This window comes from Acinonyx jubatus, chromosome C1, assembly GCF_027475565.1.
Source record: "Acinonyx jubatus isolate Ajub_Pintada_27869175 chromosome C1, VMU_Ajub_asm_v1.0, whole genome shotgun sequence".
Classification (NCBI taxonomy): domain Eukaryota; kingdom Metazoa; phylum Chordata; class Mammalia; order Carnivora; family Felidae; genus Acinonyx; species Acinonyx jubatus.
The window spans coordinates 19431053-19449182 of record NC_069381.1 but is presented as its reverse complement, the minus strand read 5'-3'; the positions used below and the strand labels follow the sequence as shown (position 1 = coordinate 19449182).

The window sequence follows — 18130 nt, the reverse complement described above, 5'->3', positions numbered from 1 at the left end:
CCCGCCCCTCGGTAACTCGAGCTCCGGCTGGCGGGCCTAGCTGCTGGGTCTTTGTCCTCTAGGTTCCTTTCTCCCCAGAAGGGCTAAGCAGATCCAGTGGAGGGAAGGCAGGCTCCAGCTCAGCCTCAGCTGGTGCAGAAGGGCCTCATGTGCAAGCGTGCCGCGAGCAGGTCCCTGTGCACAGACACAGAGAACCACACGCACATGTGGCCACTTCCCCAACATTCTGCACAAAGCCACTGTGCCCAAACTGGCAGAACTGCGGCCATGAACCCACTTCCATGACACGCCCATACTTAGCCAGGATGCTGGAACCCAGGCAGGCAGCCACATGGCGCGGTCACATTACCGACAGGCATACAGATGTGCTACACTCACCAAGCCGGGCGTGTCAGGACACTATCACATGCATGTGAATCAGGAAGTGACCCACCCACACTGTTTGGAGAAACGCTGGTCCACACAGTTATGCATATGCCAGACATACACCCACATACGTGCGCAATCATACACAGAGGTGCCACACAGGAGACGGCCCGACCGACCTGCCCGTGGGACCACGGCCTCAGACAATCCCATCTACCAGCCTTGCTCAGACCAAGGACTCAGGCCATATCAAACAGACACGGTGTCAGTGGAATGGGACATTTAATTGTCTCTAGGGGACAAGGAATGCGGGGCCTTTGGCAGAGCCCTGGCTAATGGAACCCACAAAGGTGCCCATCAGCCAGTGCCAGGCAGGGTGGCAGCCTCAGGGCCTGGCTGACAACAGCCAGCACTTGGGCTGTTGCTTAAGACAATTTCTGAGACTAGTGGGTAAGGAATGTTGCCTTTGAATGGAGAAGAGGGGGCTAAATTAGAGAGGGGGAGGAGGGGGGCTTGGGTTGCGGGGAGAGATTCTAAGGTCGGAAGGCTAGGAATGACAGGGAGTTGGTCACAAGGTCCTTCATGGCCGGCGGTGGCTGCGGGGGGACGTGGTGATGGAGTCCAGTGGGCTCAGGCCAGTTTCAGGAACTCCTGCAGTGTGTTTTGTTCCACAGCCTCCACGAAAAGCTCATAGTCCTAGGCGAGGGGAGGGGAGAGATGGTCAACCTGACTGCTGGTGTTTTGTCCCAGGTCTGACTGACTTCTGAGTCAGCAGAAGTCCTACACTTCCCCACTCCCAACCCCCGGGGTTCATACCCCACAGTACTGGTCCCCGTTGACAATCTGGGGTGGGGTGGCCTTGGGGTTGCCCGCCAAGGCTCGCATCTCATCCCGCAGGGCGTTGTCCTGGGAGATGTCCACTAGCTGGTACTGGATGCGCTTCCCATCCAGGATGCGGGTCACCTCGCTCTGCTGGGACTTGATCTGGGGGTAGAGGGCGGGCAGGGGTTAGTGAGCAGGCTGGAGGATTTACGGGGGAAACCTGGGCAGAAAGACAGGGACTGTGGCCAGTAGTTTTTGTGTCCCTCCACACCCTGGGCGAGGGTTCTGGCCACTAGGGAGTTAGGAGGATGAGTCAGGTTTGCAGCGGGGCAGGATGAGAAGAGGGACCACCATGAGGAGGGGAGTCAGAACGAAGGGAAGTGGGATAAAGTTCAGAGTGGAGAGAACCAGGAACTCAGCGAGGGGAAGGCAGGGCAGGCCTTGGTGGAGGCAGGTTAAGGGGCCACCCCTGCCTAGGTACACACAAAGTGGGGGAGAGGAAGAGCACGATCAGGACGTGATCGGGGTCGCAGGGGGGTTGCAGAGAGTGCGTGTCTGAGAGATGGGATGGGCGCGGGCAGCTCGTCCCGGGGCTGCTAAGGATCCAGGATGCCCAACGGAGGAGTTCAAGGCACAGACTCGGGGCCCGCGTTGGGACTCGACCCAGGAGGCCGAGCCCCGCACCTTCTCGCCCCCCGCTCCGCCCTGGGGGCGGGTCTTCGGCGCCGGGCCGTAGCGCCCGGACTCCGCCGCCCAAGCTTTCACCCGGGGCGTGCACTCACTTCGCGGGAGCCGGTGACCGACGTGCTGTAGACGCGCAGGCCGCTCATGCTGCGGGTGGACTGGCAAGCCGACAAGCGGACGGATGGCTGGCTGTAGCGGCAGCCGCACGGCCTGGAGACGACGCCGCCGCGCTCGGGAGCGGTTTCCTTCCTGCTCTGCCCGCGAGTCACCGCTCTCAGGACCAATGGGCGGCGCGGGCAGGCGTGCGGCCGGGGCGGAGCCTGAGCGACCCCGCCCCGCGCGCCGCTGCCCCCTCCCCTCCCCCTCAGTGACGGGGCGCGCCGAGGACCCTAGTGCTGCGCGAGGCCGTCCCCCTCCCGCGCCTTCCCTGATCTGGGGTTCAGCGTGAGGTGGGGGGAGGGGGCTGGTGGCCGGAAAGGCCAGGGAGGGCCTGGGTGACGGCTTGGCAAAGGCCTTTTCAGCGTCGCCCGGGTTTACTGCACCCAGCTACCCACCCTCAGTGCCACGATAGCACGGCGCAGCTGGAGCTTTGAAGGCTTGGGCTGTTTTGAAACCTACAGTTCCTTGGCTAGGGAATCTTGCTCCAAGGGACCCCTTCCCACAGTCCCCGGGTGACACTCATACATGGCTAACCCCATGGCACACCAAAGCAGGGACAGCCCCTGCTGGGAGATTTCCCCACAAGTTCCTCTCTACTCAGGCAAGTCTAGACAAGGAAGGGTGGTGGCCGGAGACAGGGCCACACCCTCAAGGCACCAGATGGAGGCCAAGGTAAGAGTTTGCTAGCTCTAGAACGGGTGGAGGCAGCAGTTGGTCGGGACTCCGGGGAGCCCGGCCCGCCCTTGTTCAAGATCCACAGCTGGTCTCAGGGTGGCCCTAGCTCAACTCCAACCCCAGATGGCATTCTAAAGCTGCTCCTGCTCCCAGAAAAAATCCAGGGGGTTGAGAGACTCATCAGCCCAAATTGGGCTCAGCTGTCTGTCTGGGGTTGGCCAGGACTGCCCTCACAGGCCCCCCACCCCACCCCAGGGCTCAAATAGCAGCCCAGAAAGACCACTTTAGCTCCGTGAGGCAAACAGGGCCCTGCCTGGCTCCAGGGAAGCCACTTCCTCACAGCAACCTAGAAGCAGACTTCCTCTCAGAGACTTACTGAAACTCTTTCCAACGACAGACTTGCTCAATGACTCAGGGCAGCTTCACCCAATAGAAAGTAGTGTCAGAAGAGATCTTATTTGTCCCCATAGAGAACACCAGAGGAGCGGAAGTGGTAGAAACACAGATGAGAGCCTGGACCTGCCAAAGGTCCCTCCTTGCTGCTGTCTGGGGAACTTGGCTAAACACCCGGGCCTTGGTTCCAATAAGGCAAAATGAGGGGTGGAGTAAGGGATGGTGATAATGGTGATAGAAAACTGAGGAGTTTGTTAAATATTTTATTTTGTAATCAAAATAGGCAATACAAACCAGTTGACATAACAAGGATTCATATAAATAACTGCTTATAAACTTTGAGGAAAAATACCCGTGAGCATGGTGGCTGGGCTCCCAACACAGGGTGGAGACCAACCAGGCAGCTCTGCTTTTAGGAGGCAGGAAGGAGCCCAGAGGCTGAGGGGATGGCTGGGTGGGGCTGCTCTGAATGGAAGGGATACATCACTCCATAAATAAGACACAAAATTGTAAAAACACTTAACGAGTCTCATTCAGACCCAAGAATGAGGTCCAGGATGCTTCTCTGACAGCTCAAAGCTTAGCAACAAACTCAGTGGCTGGCTTCTGAACTGCTCAGTGCTCCTCCATACCCTTACAAAGCCTTGGCTTGGCCTGGCTCCAGATCTAGAGGAGGCCTGGGGCCAGCCCAACAACCGGATACAAACAATTGTGTTCTGAGATGCTCCATACATGAGAAGGCAAGAGAAAATAAAAAGCACAGGGTCCCCAAAGGCCCCAGAGAAACAAAACCCAGCAAATACGGAAAGCTAGAACTTAGAGCCAAGCTATACCGGGTACTCTGAACTTTCAAAGGGGCCCCAGAGCAATAAAGGGAAAGGACCCTGCCCCTAAACAAAAGAGAGGCACAAATCAGGACTGGGCTCTGGCCTCAGCCCCAGGAGGAGGAGGTGAGTAACTTGACAGTTGCCCTGTGGCAATATGAGGGAAAATCCTGCCCAAACCCAGAACCATAGAGAAGAGTTTACAAGGGGGCTACCTGGATGGCCTGAGAACAAAGGAGAAGGGAGCTGTGCTAACCACATGGCCAGGGCCCCATGGGACAGAGCAGCTGGAGAATGGGGTATCCTGCAAAATGGCATGACAGCTCAGATTAAGGAGACCTGGATACAATCCCTAGGCCAATTCTAGTGGGTGCTTTGCTAATAAACAGATCACCCTGAGGCATCTGTGAGAACAAGAGTCCTGAGGAAGCAGCAGTGGGACCAGGCCAAAGAATACCCCGAAAGCCAACTTAGATCCCAGGCAGGCTAGCCGACTGGTCTGAGAATTCTCACATGGCCACTGTGACTGGTACTCAGCCTTTCCAGTGGACATCAGCAGGACCAAAGTATGGAGTGGGAATGAACGTGGATCCATCCAGAGGACGGAAAAGGGAAGTGAGCAGCCTGTTTACCTTTGACGTCAGCCTGGGGCTGGGAACAGTCTGTGAGGACTTACCAGTTAACCTGCAAAAGTTAATTAGTAACTCACCCTCAAAGGGTAAATCAGTATGACAGGACAAATGCAATCCAACAAGGCAAAGCCAGTGTGGGGCAGGGCAGGCACAGTTCCTTAATCAGCCCTTGGCCCCAGATGCAGGTTCTTACCCCCCTCCATCCCTTCTCTCTGGGAATAGCAGCAAATAGGAGGCAAGAGATTGTCAGGGCAGGACCTGCAAGACTGGGCTCTCAGCAGACCAGATCTTCCCTGGGGGAACGGAGTCTATGCCACCCCCAGCATTCCTCACTGAGTGACACAGTTTTCTCCCATATCCTGGGCATATCTGTCTGACATGGTGGTCCTTAAGTCCTCGATGTCACGGCGCAGCTGTTGAACCTCTTCTAGTTTCCTCCTGATCACATCTGGCTTCTGCAAATCTAGTTGAATCCCTGGGTGCTGTGCAGCTGGGGAGAAGAGCATTTCAAGAGAATGTTAGTGAGTCAGTTAGGAGATGCTTTCAATGGAGGGGGTGGTATGGATACGCAGTACTTTGAGACCCATGGTCTTAAAACACATGTTTTTAAAAAAGCAGATGGGGACAGTGGGCTGAAAACTTGCTAAGGGCCATTTTCTGTTTGTCCCGCATTCAAGTACCCATAAGGATGACTGCTTCCAAAACAGATCTACTGAGTATCTACTTTGCAAAACACATAAGCTCCCAGGGGCAGTGACCAGGTCTACAGAGCCTTGATCACACAAAGGATGGGAAAATTGGATGGGGGTGACAGAAGAATGAAAGCCACTCTCTCCTGTGTCCCAGACTGGCCTGAGGACTCACAGTGAATGCCCAGGAGCAGGGAGAGATTGGGGTCATGGCCCTGGGCCCTCTGGGTCACAATGCTACAGACAGCCTGCAGATCTTGAAGGCAACTGGCCAACTCCTGGTGCAGTTCAAATGCCAGCTGGGCTGTATCTGGTGAAGATGGAGACCCTGGTTGGGCTTGACGCAGGTGTTCCTGGAGTGTCAGATTCTTCTCGATCAGGTCCTGGTTCTGTACTGAAAGCTGAGCCGACAGATGGGCAAACACATTAACCCAAGCCCAGGGAAGGGCAGACTATTTATACATGTACGTGAATACACGAGTCACAGGGGATATCGCCCCTCCCCACCACTACCAACAGGCTTAGCACTCCCCCTATTCCCAAAACTGGGCCTAAGTTCTCCTGCAGGTAGGTCAGGCCCATAGGGTTCCAGTACTGGCGTCTTCCCCAGCAGACTCTGAGTCATCAGCCTCCAGGTTTCTGTTCAGGAGCCAGAGAAGATACTCCCGCCCCTCGGAACTCTATCTGAAGGCAGTCCCTCAGCCAACTCTGTTAACCAGGCTATTAGAGGAGGCTTAACGTGAACTGTGAAATCTGAGGAGACACTGGTTTCAATCTCTCCCTGCCACCCTGACAAAAGTGGCCACCAGCCAGCCTGATCAGAGTGTGTCAGAGGAATAAAGGGGGCAAGAAAGACAACAATACAGCTAGTGGCCACTGGGTGGGGGCCTGAGGGAGCTAGGAACCTGGAGGACACAGCACTGGAATGTGCCCTGCTTGCATTTTTACACCTTCACCTCAGTAGAATCAGGCTTTTCTACAAAGACCAGCTATTCATGTATGTGTCTCCTTCTCTCTCTCTCCCTGAACAGCTTAACCCATTTTCCCCTCCCTCCCTCTATTCTGTTTTAAAAACACTGAATAGAGTTCTTCCTCCAGTCCCAGCCTTTCACGTACACTGGGCCATGTGACAATCCCAGCTCTGAGAGACTCCTTCCTAGGTCAGTGAACTTGGTCACCCCTTGCTGACAGCTCTGTATACTCCATGAGGACCACCGAGCTCTCAGTCTTCTTGAACCCTTCCTCCCCAACCCCACAAACCTGTGGCTAAAGGAAAACAAAGGGAGAGAGACTGACTTCTTGCATCCAAAACACTTTCCTGGGTAGATATGGCCTAAGATGGGATTACGACCTTTAACAGAAAGGATGATGCGGCGTCCCTTTCCATTCTTCTGTCAAAAACAGCTGTTCAGCAGGGACCTCTCAAACATGAGGGCTCTTGTGGGAGTAGGGATGGGGAAGGTACACTGAGAAACCAGGCTTGTGGAGGCAGTACCACGAGGCCCAGATGCTGCTGCTCACCTCTTTCACGGCTGTGCGAAGCTGCTGCAGGGCTGTCTCCCTCCGCTGGGCCTCCTCTTTCAGGGCCTGGCTTGCTCCTTCTTCCTGAGCCACCTCCTGCTCTAGGCTCTGAATCCCAGGGCAAGGAGTGGTAGGATTGCATATGAGGAGTAACACATCTGGTTTAGACCATGTCACCTCTGGCCTGGACTCTATAGTAAAGCCCCACCCCGCCCATACACAGCTTAGCGATTATCTTAGAAAAGCCCTCATCTGCTACTTCCCTTTGAAACCCTCCTATAGTTGCTGACCAATTAGAGGTCAGCTCCTCAGCAGGGCATTCCAGACTAGTCTGGCCCTTACCTACTTTTCTAGCCACATCTCTTTTCACCTTCCACACAGCCTCTACTCCAGCCACATCAAATGACTGCACAGCCTTCATTCCCAAAGGCTCTAGCTCCAAACTTGCTCACTCTCCTTCCCCTTTGTCTAGGCTACTCTTCTGCTCTATAACCCAGGAAACCTTCAAGGCCCACCTGAGCCTTCCTTAATCCGCAAATCAGATTCTATTAATCCTACTCTCGCCCTGCTACTCATACTTCCATCATGGCTCATGAGTACACTTGTTGGCAGTGCACATGGTTCCCCCCCCCCACAACTTTCTTGAGGGCAAGAAAGGTCTATTCAGTTGAGTTCAGTACTTACTGAACACTGTGACAGGCACTGAGGATACTGAAAAGAATACCAAACAATACCAGTCTTTGAGGAGCCCACAGCCAAAGCCCTTGAGAATACTGTGTATTAAATGCTTCTGACAGAGATAAGGGGTAGGAGTGCTCCCACAGTCACCTAATCTAGTTAGGAGGGAGAGGGGGAGAGGGAGGGAGAGAGAGAGAGAGAGTGTGTGTGTAGGGATGGTCAGGGTCAGGGACAGGGAGGTATTTAGGTTTGTTATTTTTTGCCTCTCATTCTATTCATTCCAACTCCCCTCCCCCAATTTTGAAACTTATTTGAATAAAGTATTTAAAAATTTTCTGAATTTTCCCATTTTGTATTAATAAAAAACTGCCAAAGGAGAACATCTCATCACCATGAAATACCCAAGGTGACAGTTTTGAATCTACTTGATTCCAGCAAATTCATCTGATATTTTAATTTGCCTGAGAAGTTTCATCATGGGTCAATGTAAAAGGTGGGGCTTTTTTGGGGCACCTGGGTGGTTCAGTTGGTTGAGCATCTTACTTTGGCTCAGGTCATGATCTTGCAGCTCGTGAGTTTGAACCCTGCATTGGGCTCTGTGCTGACAACTCAGAGCCTGGCACCTGCTTCAGATTCTCTCTCCATCTCTCTGTCCCTCTCCCACTCACGCACTCTCTCTTAAATATAAATAAAGTATTTAAAAAATATATATATATTAAAAAAAAGTTGGGCTTTTTCAACCTTTTTGAGAGCTGAGGGTTTCAGGGTATGTATTTGAGACACATTAAAAGCTCTACTAGGAACCTGGGATTTTCAATGAATATAAACACTCACTAGGCTTGACTATCTTCTTATAGGACTTGAAATAGGGGAACTAGACAGACGTAGCCCAACCTACATGATGGCAAAGGCAGGACTGCAGCTTTGAGCTGCTCTCAGAGTGAGTGCATTTCACAGTTTTGATGAGAAAACCTCTTTTGGAGTCCAAAGAGTGCACCTGCTTTATCTAGGGTTTTTTGGAGAACCCAATTAAGGACACCTCCCTACTCTGGCCCAAAATAGAAACCAGGAGTTGTCTTTAGTTTTTCCTTATTCTCTAACCCCCTACATCTTGTCAGTCACTGATTCCTCTTAATTCCACTTCCTAAAATTCACTTGAATCTGTCCCTCACAGCTTCTTCTCCTTGCTATGCTGCCAGGTTCCTTCATCATCTCTCACCAGGATTTCTGCAATAATCCACCAGCCTCCAGCCTTGTTTCTCTCCAAGTGCCAATCTTTCCACACTCAAGCCTGAGTTGCAAATCTGACTACCTCACACCTAAATTACATTCTATTCGCACTGTCAGTATGGAGCCCGATGTAGGGATTGAGCCCACGAACTGTGAGATCATGACCTGAGCCAAAATTGAGTTGGACTCTTAACCGAACGAGCCACCCAAGTGCTCCGTGTGCTATTCCTTCTATCTGGAATTCTAAAACCAAAGTATTCAGCTCTTCTTTGCCTAGCTAACTTTTCCTCCTTGTTCCAGGCTCATGATCTCCAGAAACCCTTCCTTAACCTGCCCTGCTTTCACTGACTCTTCTATGCTCCCCCAAAGCAGCAAGGACATTGTTCTCATAATATTGTGCTAAAACCTCTTCCCCACAAGATTGCAGGCTAAAAGCACTGATTGGGTCTCATTCTTGCTATACTCCTAACACTGAGCAAATTGTATGACACAGAATATAGAGTTGGCCGAATTCTAGAGATTCCATCAAGTCCTGCTCACCGTGTCATAAGGACACCAGCTCACCTGTACTTGTGAACGCAGCTGATCCATCTTCTGTTGTTGCTTCTCCACAATCTGAAAGGCAAAGTTATCAAGGAAGGCTATAAGCACAGGCTGATGGTAAGGTCAGAGGGCAAGAGGCTACATCAGGATCTACGGTCTATTAGTGCCACTGTGGCTATAGCCAATCAATAGTGAAACCAGGGTGAAAGCAATTTAGCTCTACTTACAGAAAAAAACCCAGATTCCCTATCCTAGCTATAGCTAGCTAGCTTCACACTTCTGTACTCTACTCACAAAGAGGTTTAAACTGGAATGTAATGTGGACTATGACCACTACTGGGAGGAAGTGGGGAATTCACTCGGATAACTGTGGGCCAGTAGAATAAACTTTATATATAACCAGTGTACATTTTAGTTCTTTAGTAGAGGACAGGACCAAAAATTCAGTTTAATGAAGTCTGGCCTATCCAGAGCTGTGATGAATGCTATTATTTATAGCTTTGGTCACAAGGCTGTTCAAGGAGAGACCACGAATAGGCCATTTCCTGTCCTTTGAGACCTCAGGTATTCTCTGAACCATTTCTGGGGTATATTTATTTATTTTGAGAGAGCAAGTAGGGGAGGGGCAGAGAGCGGGGGGATAGAGAGAGAATCCCAAGCAGGCTCTGTGCTCTCAGCACAGAGCGCAAGCGGGGCTCAATCTGATGAGCTGAAAGATCATGACCTGAACTGAGATCAAGAGTCGGACACTTAAACAACTGAGCCACCCAGGTGCCCCTCTGGGTCTTTTTTTTTTTTTTTAACCTACCTATCAGTCTCACTAATAGGTTTGGACTCTTTCTTCTCTGCTAAATTAGGGCCACTTTGCCAGTTAGAACTCTGCCCAATGCAAGAGGTTCTGTGTGGGGCCTAAGCCATGAATGAAGTGCACCAAGCATCAATGTACCATTTTGGAGCATCTAGTTTGGATGTTCAAAAGCATATCCTCTCCTAATTCTGCTTGCCTGTTGTAAGAATAAATATCTAAAATGCAAACTTATTATGCAGGGGTGACTTCTCAGAAAAGAGAGGAAAGCTCTGGGTAATGCATCTTAGGTGGCCCAGGGCCAGAAATTCATGGTTCCTTCCCAGTACACAATCTTCTCTTCCTTCTCAGCCTGCCCTCTATTACAGCCTGGACACACTCAGTCACCTTTCGGAGGGAATCACATTCTTTCTGCCAGGACTCCATTTCCACTTTTGGACCTTCTCCCTGTTGGGCTGGACCTTCTCCACTGGCCTCCTCCACACACTGCTTATCTTGCAGGCTGAAAGACAGTGGCCTCTTTAAGAATTTTGAAGTCAGGCAGATGTGGCTTTGCCTCCTGATTCTATTATTTATTGTACGTTTGGGGTAAGACACTCAGGCCCTTCCAAGCCATATCTGGGGATAACGTGTTAGGTCTGTTGTAACATAGGGTGTACCACACACAAGTTGCCTAGCGTATGTTAGTTCTCTTCCCTAGAGGCCAGCATCTATCCACTCTTCCACCAATTCTCTACCTGCCCAATGCTCTTTTATATTTGTTTTGATATTTAAAAATAAACACTCATCACATGTATTTAGATTATAAAAGTCATACATGTATACTGTAGAAATTTTGGAAAACAAAATCTTTTTTTCTTGGCACACATAGTCTGGGGCAGGGTCAACTTTGACCCCAACCTCTCTTCTGACTCCAACCGAAGGTCTCCTCCAATGGATCCCCACAATCACTTTCATTATGGCTCATCTGCTGAGACAAACAACAGGGTCACTATGGTTGAATTTGGGATGAGAAATCCAATCCATCCCATTAGAAACTGGATTTGGTCCAAGAGGCTGTCGAAACACAGCCATCACATTTTCAGAAACTGCAACTGATATGGAAGAGGCTCTCAAAATACCCTGAGAGTACATTATGGCATCTTGTTTTGTTCTTAGAACCTGTTGTGGCAATCGAGAACAATCCCTAGGGCTGAAGAGAAACAGATGTTCCTAGTAGCCTTTAGCTTACAAGGTTCAAAATGTAGATCACCCCCCACCCTTAACATCAGGATCTGCTTTTGCAAATATACAGTTAACTAATTTCCCAGTATATAAAGTAGTTCCCTTCGCTCAACACATACATACTCAAGGATTACTATCATTATTATTATTATTATTATTATTATTATTATTATGCCAGGCACTGGGTTGGACCTTCCAAAGGATATAATGACAAACCCCCACTGCACTACTACACCCTCCACTCTCCATCTCAAAGACCTATTCCTTGCCCATAAGCAGCTATCCTATTATTCATATTCCAAAGAAACGAAGCTCAGAAAAGTAAAGTGATTTGCTCTAAGTCACACAGGTAGTAAGTAGGATAGACCTAACTCTCCACTCCTTTCCTCAACTACACAAGAGTATTTATTTACCTATGTCTACTGGAGAATTCTGCTCCTCTCTGTCTCAGGCTTTCCAGTTGACCCTCCTTCTCTCTGCAGGCTGCCTGGGTTTCCTCCAGCAAACTCTCCAGCTCGGTTACTCTCTCCTGCAGCTCTGTACTCTTCAATTCAGAATCCTTAAGCTGAGAGACAGGATCCCATACTTACGGTCAATAAGCCAAGGAATACTGCATATCTCAAAAAAATGTGCAGTCCAATTGCAAATTGGACAGATGTGAGTCTGGACTTGACTCCTTTGGGTTTTTCCTTTAGGAAGCCACAGGGTAACTGCATACAGCAGAGGCTGAGGAAGTCCCCCTGCTTGGCCACTCCTTGCTAGCCCCAGGTATGCCCAGACATTGCTGCTACCTGCTGGCTCTGCTTCTGATGATCTTCCAGGGTGGGCAGGTCAGCCAGGTAACGCTCCAAGGTCTCAATACGCTGCTGCTTCTCCCGGTTCTGCTCTGACTCCTTCTGACATTTCTTTTTCAAATTATTGATATGTTTATCACGACCCTTGACCTAAGGAAAGAAGTCAAGAATCTGTCTCCACTGACTCCTCTAGGACTCTGAACATCACCTTTTTTTCTGAAATGACCATTGTCTCTGCCCTTAGAGCTGTAAATGTCGTTCTACTACAATGAAGACAGGGAGCTGTTCAAATTTTGCCATTTGAAATTAGGGCATAAACTGCAGAGTTAACACACCTGAACGTTCCAATCAAGGGTAGGAAAGAAGGGCTCCTTGGGGAGTTTTTAAAAACTGGTAGCACTTCTACATACAGGCATACCTGGGTGACGCTGCAGGTTTGGTTCCAGACCACTGCAATAAAGTGAGTATCACAATAAAACACGTCAAATGAATTTTTTGGTTTCCTAGTTCACATAAAAGTTATGTTTACACTACACTGTAGTCTATGAGGTGTGCAATAGCATTGTGTCTAAAAAAACAATGTACATGTCTTAATTAAAATATACTTTATTGCTAAAATAGGCTGATCATCATCTGAGCTTTCAGCAAGTCTTAATCACAGATCACAGGTCACTAAAACAAACATAATCATAATGAGAAAGTTTGAAATACTGCAAGAATTACCAAAATATAACACAGAGACATGAAATAAGCAAATGCTGTTGGAAAAATGGCACCAAAAGATTTTTATCAAGGCAGGGTTGCCACAAATCTTCAATTTGTAAAAAATGCAGTATTTGAGACACACGATAAAGTGAAGCACAATAAAACAAGGTATGCCTGTAATAAAGAATCCATCTGGTTTTTGTCCTGGGGTTCTGGGAAAAAACTTCTATACTCTTAGGATTTGCCAAACAATATGAGCATCTCTGTTATTCATAGTGGTCTGGTCTGTTCCAGTGAAATAGGTAATGCTTTCTTCCCTGAACAGAACATGTGATTTAAAGCTAAGCAATCATCTGGAAGGGCTAATGAGACTGTAAACTTCTTGAAAGGAGGAGCTGTGTCCATTTTGCTTATTATTATAGCCCCCACACATAAAAGCCATAGCTCAGTGCTTGGCACAAAGTGGGCACTCAACCAAGATTTGCTGAATGTACACTTTTTCTCCACTATTACGGTTTTTTCTTTGGCTTATGAAAAAAGGATGCTAGAGAAAGTAGAGAAAAAGTAAGGCATATCTACTGATGTCAAAAGGAGACACAGACCTAATTTAATCCAAAGGTAAGAAAGTACTAAGAGTGGATCCCTGAAAATCAGCCAAAGGCTGTATCCCAGGTATAATCTCTACCCTTTCAAGCTCTAAACCAGTGAGTCTCACATTTTAATATGCATCAGACTCAGCTGGGAAACTTATTGAAAATGCTGATAACCAACTCTGAATTTAAAAAAATGGTGGATTACCCAAAGACCTTTATCTCTTCTTCTAAAACATCTCTCAAATGACAGGAAGGAAATTAGAGTACTAATTTTAAAAAGCTAATAGAGGAAGAGATAAAAGTATATGAGAGATTTCAACGTGTTTACAGAAGATGAAAGTGGACAGGGGATAAATTACTCAAAGAGTTATAACCACAGTGGGCATTACAGACAATTTGGAGAACAATGTGCCCTTCACACCGTCCCAGTACTTTTCAACTCAAAGCACCAGGTACATCTGAGGCAGGTATCAGCCATATATCTGAAAAATAGGGCACTCATTGGAAGTTTATATACAGGTTAGCTGGATACCATTTTCACCCTAAGTTTCCCCAATAGGAGACTGCAGATTTATTCTCCAGAGAAATCAGAGAGATTCCAGACTCAAGGATATCAGTCACAGCAGAGTGTGCAGCACTGGGTTGCAAGGAAGTATAAGTAAAAATCTATATAGAGAACTGTGGGACTCTAAGCCTAATCTCCTTCTCAGTATTGAGATCCTAAAAGCCAAAAGCATTCCTGTCCCTAGCCTCACAACTAGGCAGGAGGCTGAAGATTCTTTTCTGGAGAGAGTGAGGTAAGATACTCAGATACTAATATTTGAGGGTCCTCGAGAGAGAAGGTAGTCCAAGTCTGATCATCCTATAGTGAACTCCACCAGTCAACTATCACGAAGCTAGAGCTTCTATCCAGTTTTTAAATACTTCATTCTTAAACAGAAGTGCCCATTCATTCAAGGATCACTAAGCCTCTGACATGAAAGACACCAAAACAAAATAAAAGGTTCTGAAAAAAACAAGAAACAATACTATAAGCAGATGTAGACATGCCAAAATTATAATCAGTATTATCAGAGAGAGAAGATATTGCATCCATGAGACAAAACGAGCAAAAATCTCAGGAATATACTCAGAAATATAGAGAAAAGAAGAGTTAAGGGTAGAAATCTTTGTGGAGTTGAGCTGGGCACAGAGCTACTAATATTTATTATAAACATATTGGTATTTTATTATTTCAACTTGGATACACGTATTTTGATTAAAAGTTTTTTTTAACAAGCCTCTAAGTCCTTGCTATACCAGTGGCACCAACATCACCTGGGAACTTGTTAAAAATGCAAGATCCTAGGCACACCCCACCCCAGAATTACTAAATCTGGATCTGTATTTTATTTTTATTTTTTTAAATTTTAATGTTTATTTATTTTTGACAGAGAGAGAGAGAGAGAGAGAGCGAGCATGAGCGGGGGAGGGACAGAGAGAGAGGGAGACACAGAATCAGAAGCAGGCTCCAGGCTCTGAGCAAGCTGTCAGCACAGAGCCCGAGTGAGGCTCGAACCCACAGACTGGGAGATCATGACCTGAGCCGAAGTCAGACGCTCAACCAACTGAGCCACCCAGGTGCCCCTGGATCTGTATTTTAAACAAGATCACCCAGTGATTCTTAGGCGCATTAAAGTTTAAGAAGCACTGATCTGGTTGATTTTGATGCAAGTGGTCCAGAACTAAACATTATTAAACTGGTTTCCAAGAACATCTGCATTAGAGCAAACTGTGAACAGAAGCAAAGATTTTAAATTGGCTCCTTCTATGATGACCAGTCTTGGCCTAAGGCAATTCTTTGTTTTGTTTTTTAATGTTTATTTATTTTGAGACACAGAGAGAACACAAGCAGGGGAGGGGCAGGGGGGGGGGGAGGGGGAGGGGGAGGGGAGGGAGAGGGAGAGGGAGAATGAATCCCAAGTTGGCTCTGTGCTGTCCGCACAGAGCCCAACAACACAGGGCTTGATCTCATGAACCATGAGATCATGACCTGAGCTGAAATCAAGAGCTGGATGCTTAATGAACTGAGCCAGGCACCCAGGCACCCCACTCTAAGGCAATTTTAAGAGCACTAGCACAAATGTAAAAATTCCCAAACTGGCTGCACACATGGAATTCTTCTCTACTTTTTAGGCAGAATAAGGAAAAACCAGTCTGAATGATATAAATTTACCACAGGTGTTTAAACACTTGCAACAGTACCATCTGGTATGACTGCCCAGGCTGGTTTTCTACCCAAGCCAGCTGGGGGCCTATCACAACCTGGGGTAGTGAGGGACTTTGTCTGTGGTACTTTTGTGGAGATAAGCAAAAAGGAGAGGTGCCATTTCCAGTAGACCAGTCCTGCATGAAAAGTCAGTGTAAGATCTCACCCAGTTGGCTCCTCCTAGTGTCAAGAATGGGGGCCAGAAACAGCTTAGGGTTTGACAGGAGAGGGCTGACTGCCAACTCCTTTGTGAATTAGAGAGCTACCAGCTCCTTAGCTCACCCTTTCTTCCTGTTTCTTCCCCTCCTCTGAGTGCTTCTGCAATGCCACTTTGAGTGATTCTCTGATGAGCTGGATTTCAACTTCTGAAGCAGAGAGTTTCTTTTCAAGCTCCATCTTTTCTTTGCTTAGGGCTTCTGTCTTCTGTGCAAACTGCGCACGTAAGAAAGTGTTCTCTCGCTGCAATTCCTGCATAAAGATTCTGGGTATGTGACTGTTCCTTACCCTTACAGCCCCATGTACTTTACTTATCCTCAGTATTCTTTGTGGTCAAATATCATCTTTCTCTAAGAATTTCTTTAAGTAGTGCTTCTCACCGTGTGGTTCTAGGACTAACATCTTCAGCATCACCTGGGAATTTGTCAGAGATACAAATTCTTGAGCCCAACTCCCAGCCCACCAAATCAGAAACTCTGGGGATAGGGCCCAATAATCTGTGTCTTAATAAGCCCTCCAGGTGATTCTGATGCACACTCAAATTTCAGAATCACTGCCTTAAAGCAACGCCTGAGGTGCTAGTAGTAAAATGGAAGGAACACAGGATAAGATCTCAGAAGACCTGTGCTCAAGGCCTGGTCCTCCTCTATTTTCTACATGACCTTAGGCAAAAATTCTTCCTCTTTCTTGAGCCTCAATATTTTCATCAGCAAATTAGAGGACTGAACTAGATTTTATATAAGGGCCCTTCTCACTCTAACATTCTGATGCCATAACATAGAACACAATCTTAATAGGTCCACTAGGTGACAAAGCCAGTACTATAATCTGCCTAATACCCATCACTCAAAAGCTCATATTGCAGAAGAAGCTTGGTCAACAAAGCAAGATTTTTTTTTAGGAGCCATTGCCATTAGTGAAAACATGGCTTCCTTTAGCTGCTTCTAGACATGGAAGAATAAAAATGAGAATGGCTGTAAATCCCGTTACCTCTGCCTCCCCCTCCATTTGGCTAAAGGCTGGGAGATTAAGACTTAGAACATCACCCAACTCTAGAACCTTACTATGTACCTTGCTCTGCCTTCCTCTTCTCCCAAGTATGTCCTGACACCAAGGCATACCTGATTTTACCCTTAAATCTTTTCTGCTCCCACAAAGGCAGAACAGGGGATGCTTTATAATTAGGATGTCTACTCTTTGAGGGCTTTGCTTTGTCCTTCCTTTGAGGGCAAGGACATTTTACATCACTTGATCCCTTTTCTATCTCCTGGATACCTAACAGTACGAAGCAAAGGGAAGATACTGAGTTATGACAATCAGAGTACCATTCTGGCTGCCAATGCTTACCTGCAGCCTCAGCAAGCAGACATCCCCGAAGGGGGCAGGGCGGCCCAAAAGGGCACTGTGGACTTGTAGTTCACTCTCTCGTACTTTCTGCTCCAGCTGAGAAATGTGCTTCCTTTGCCTGCAAAAGCCAGCAGAATGAGGTCCAGGGTCCTGACACTAACCTACTTGCAATATGAGCCCCCACCTTCCTTAGTTGAGTACAATTCATAGTATATAAAACAAAGGCCTTGCATTATGGGCAGTATTGTTTTACTGAAGGAAGAAGAGAAAATAAGAAAACTGACTTGGGAAATAAGGAAAGATCAGCTGCAAAGAACTGGCTGCCCCCTACAGGCACTTCCAGAGCCCCTGAGGACACACAATTGGCCTATCACATTAGTCAGATAAAGGACTCGGTGCTTATCAACCTAGCTCTACCAAGAGGCAAGGTGTAGACCCAAACAGAGGGGGATGTGCTATCCTTGGGAAGACCTCATTAGGTGCCATCAATGGGGGCTGGGAGAGCAGAGGCTGATCTTAGGGCACCCCTTGCCCTCTTACTTGTCAATGAGGAGCTCCTTTTCCTTCAGAAGGTGTTCATTACTGTTCAAGATGCTGATCCATTGTGCTGGTTCTAATGTGGGCAGTGGAGGAGCAAAAGCAGCGGGATGGTGGCAGACGGCTCCATTCTGAAGCTGGAAGACAAGCAGGCCCAGAGAGGCTTGACCTTGACCCACAAGCACCTGAAAACACCTGAGGAGTACCCAGCTGGGTCTCTAGTCAAGGTTCACTTTGGCTCAGCCTGAGAAGGCCCAGTGTTTATGAAATAATTTTAGCTCTGATGCATGACTGGAAAGAACCTGCCAGGGAGACTTCTGCCAACTGGACACTCCCTGCTCAGAAAGGCTCTAGGTTCTAAGAAAAGGTCACTTATCTTTCATTATCTGGCAAGAGAGGCAAACCAGGAGCTAAGATGTCCTCACCAACCAGGAAAGGAGAATGT

General features: G+C 48.0%; 2 protein-coding genes across 7 annotated transcripts in view; both read right to left on the bottom strand.

The window, feature by feature from the left end:
* Positions 1–631: 631 nt before the first annotated feature.
* Positions 632–2161, bottom strand: SH3BGRL3 (SH3 domain binding glutamate rich protein like 3). Its single transcript, XM_027059996.2, has 3 exons — positions 1971–2161; positions 1183–1350; positions 632–1062 (listed from the first exon to the last, which is right to left on the bottom strand). Exons 1-3 carry the CDS (start codon positions 2016–2018, stop codon positions 997–999), a joined length of 282 nt encoding a protein of 93 aa, XP_026915797.1. The 5' UTR covers positions 2019–2161; the 3' UTR covers positions 632–996.
* CEP85 (centrosomal protein 85) overlaps positions 632–18130 on the bottom strand; it is a 38148-nt gene continuing 20649 nt past the window's right edge. For 5 of the 6 annotated variants that reach the window (XM_027059986.2, XM_027059985.2, XM_053209446.1 and 2 more), the window contains 11 exons: positions 17689–17822; positions 17149–17266; positions 15868–16053; positions 12037–12189; positions 11659–11810; positions 10409–10523; positions 9238–9288; positions 6766–6873; positions 5420–5645; positions 1971–5045; positions 632–1062 (listed from right to left, as the gene is read on the bottom strand). In XM_027059986.2, coding sequence (XP_026915787.2) covers positions 4885–5045; positions 5420–5645; positions 6766–6873; positions 9238–9288; positions 10409–10523; positions 11659–11810; positions 12037–12189; positions 15868–16053; positions 17149–17266; positions 17689–17822 — 1404 coding nt within the window. In that variant the 3' untranslated portion in view covers positions 632–1062; positions 1971–4884. Of the gene's footprint in view, positions 1063–1970; positions 5046–5419; positions 5646–6765; positions 6874–9237; positions 9289–10408; positions 10524–10838; positions 10989–11658; positions 11811–12036; positions 12190–15867; positions 16054–17148; positions 17267–17688; positions 17823–18130 lie in introns of those variants that run through there. The other variant, XM_027059990.2, reaches the window with a different exon arrangement.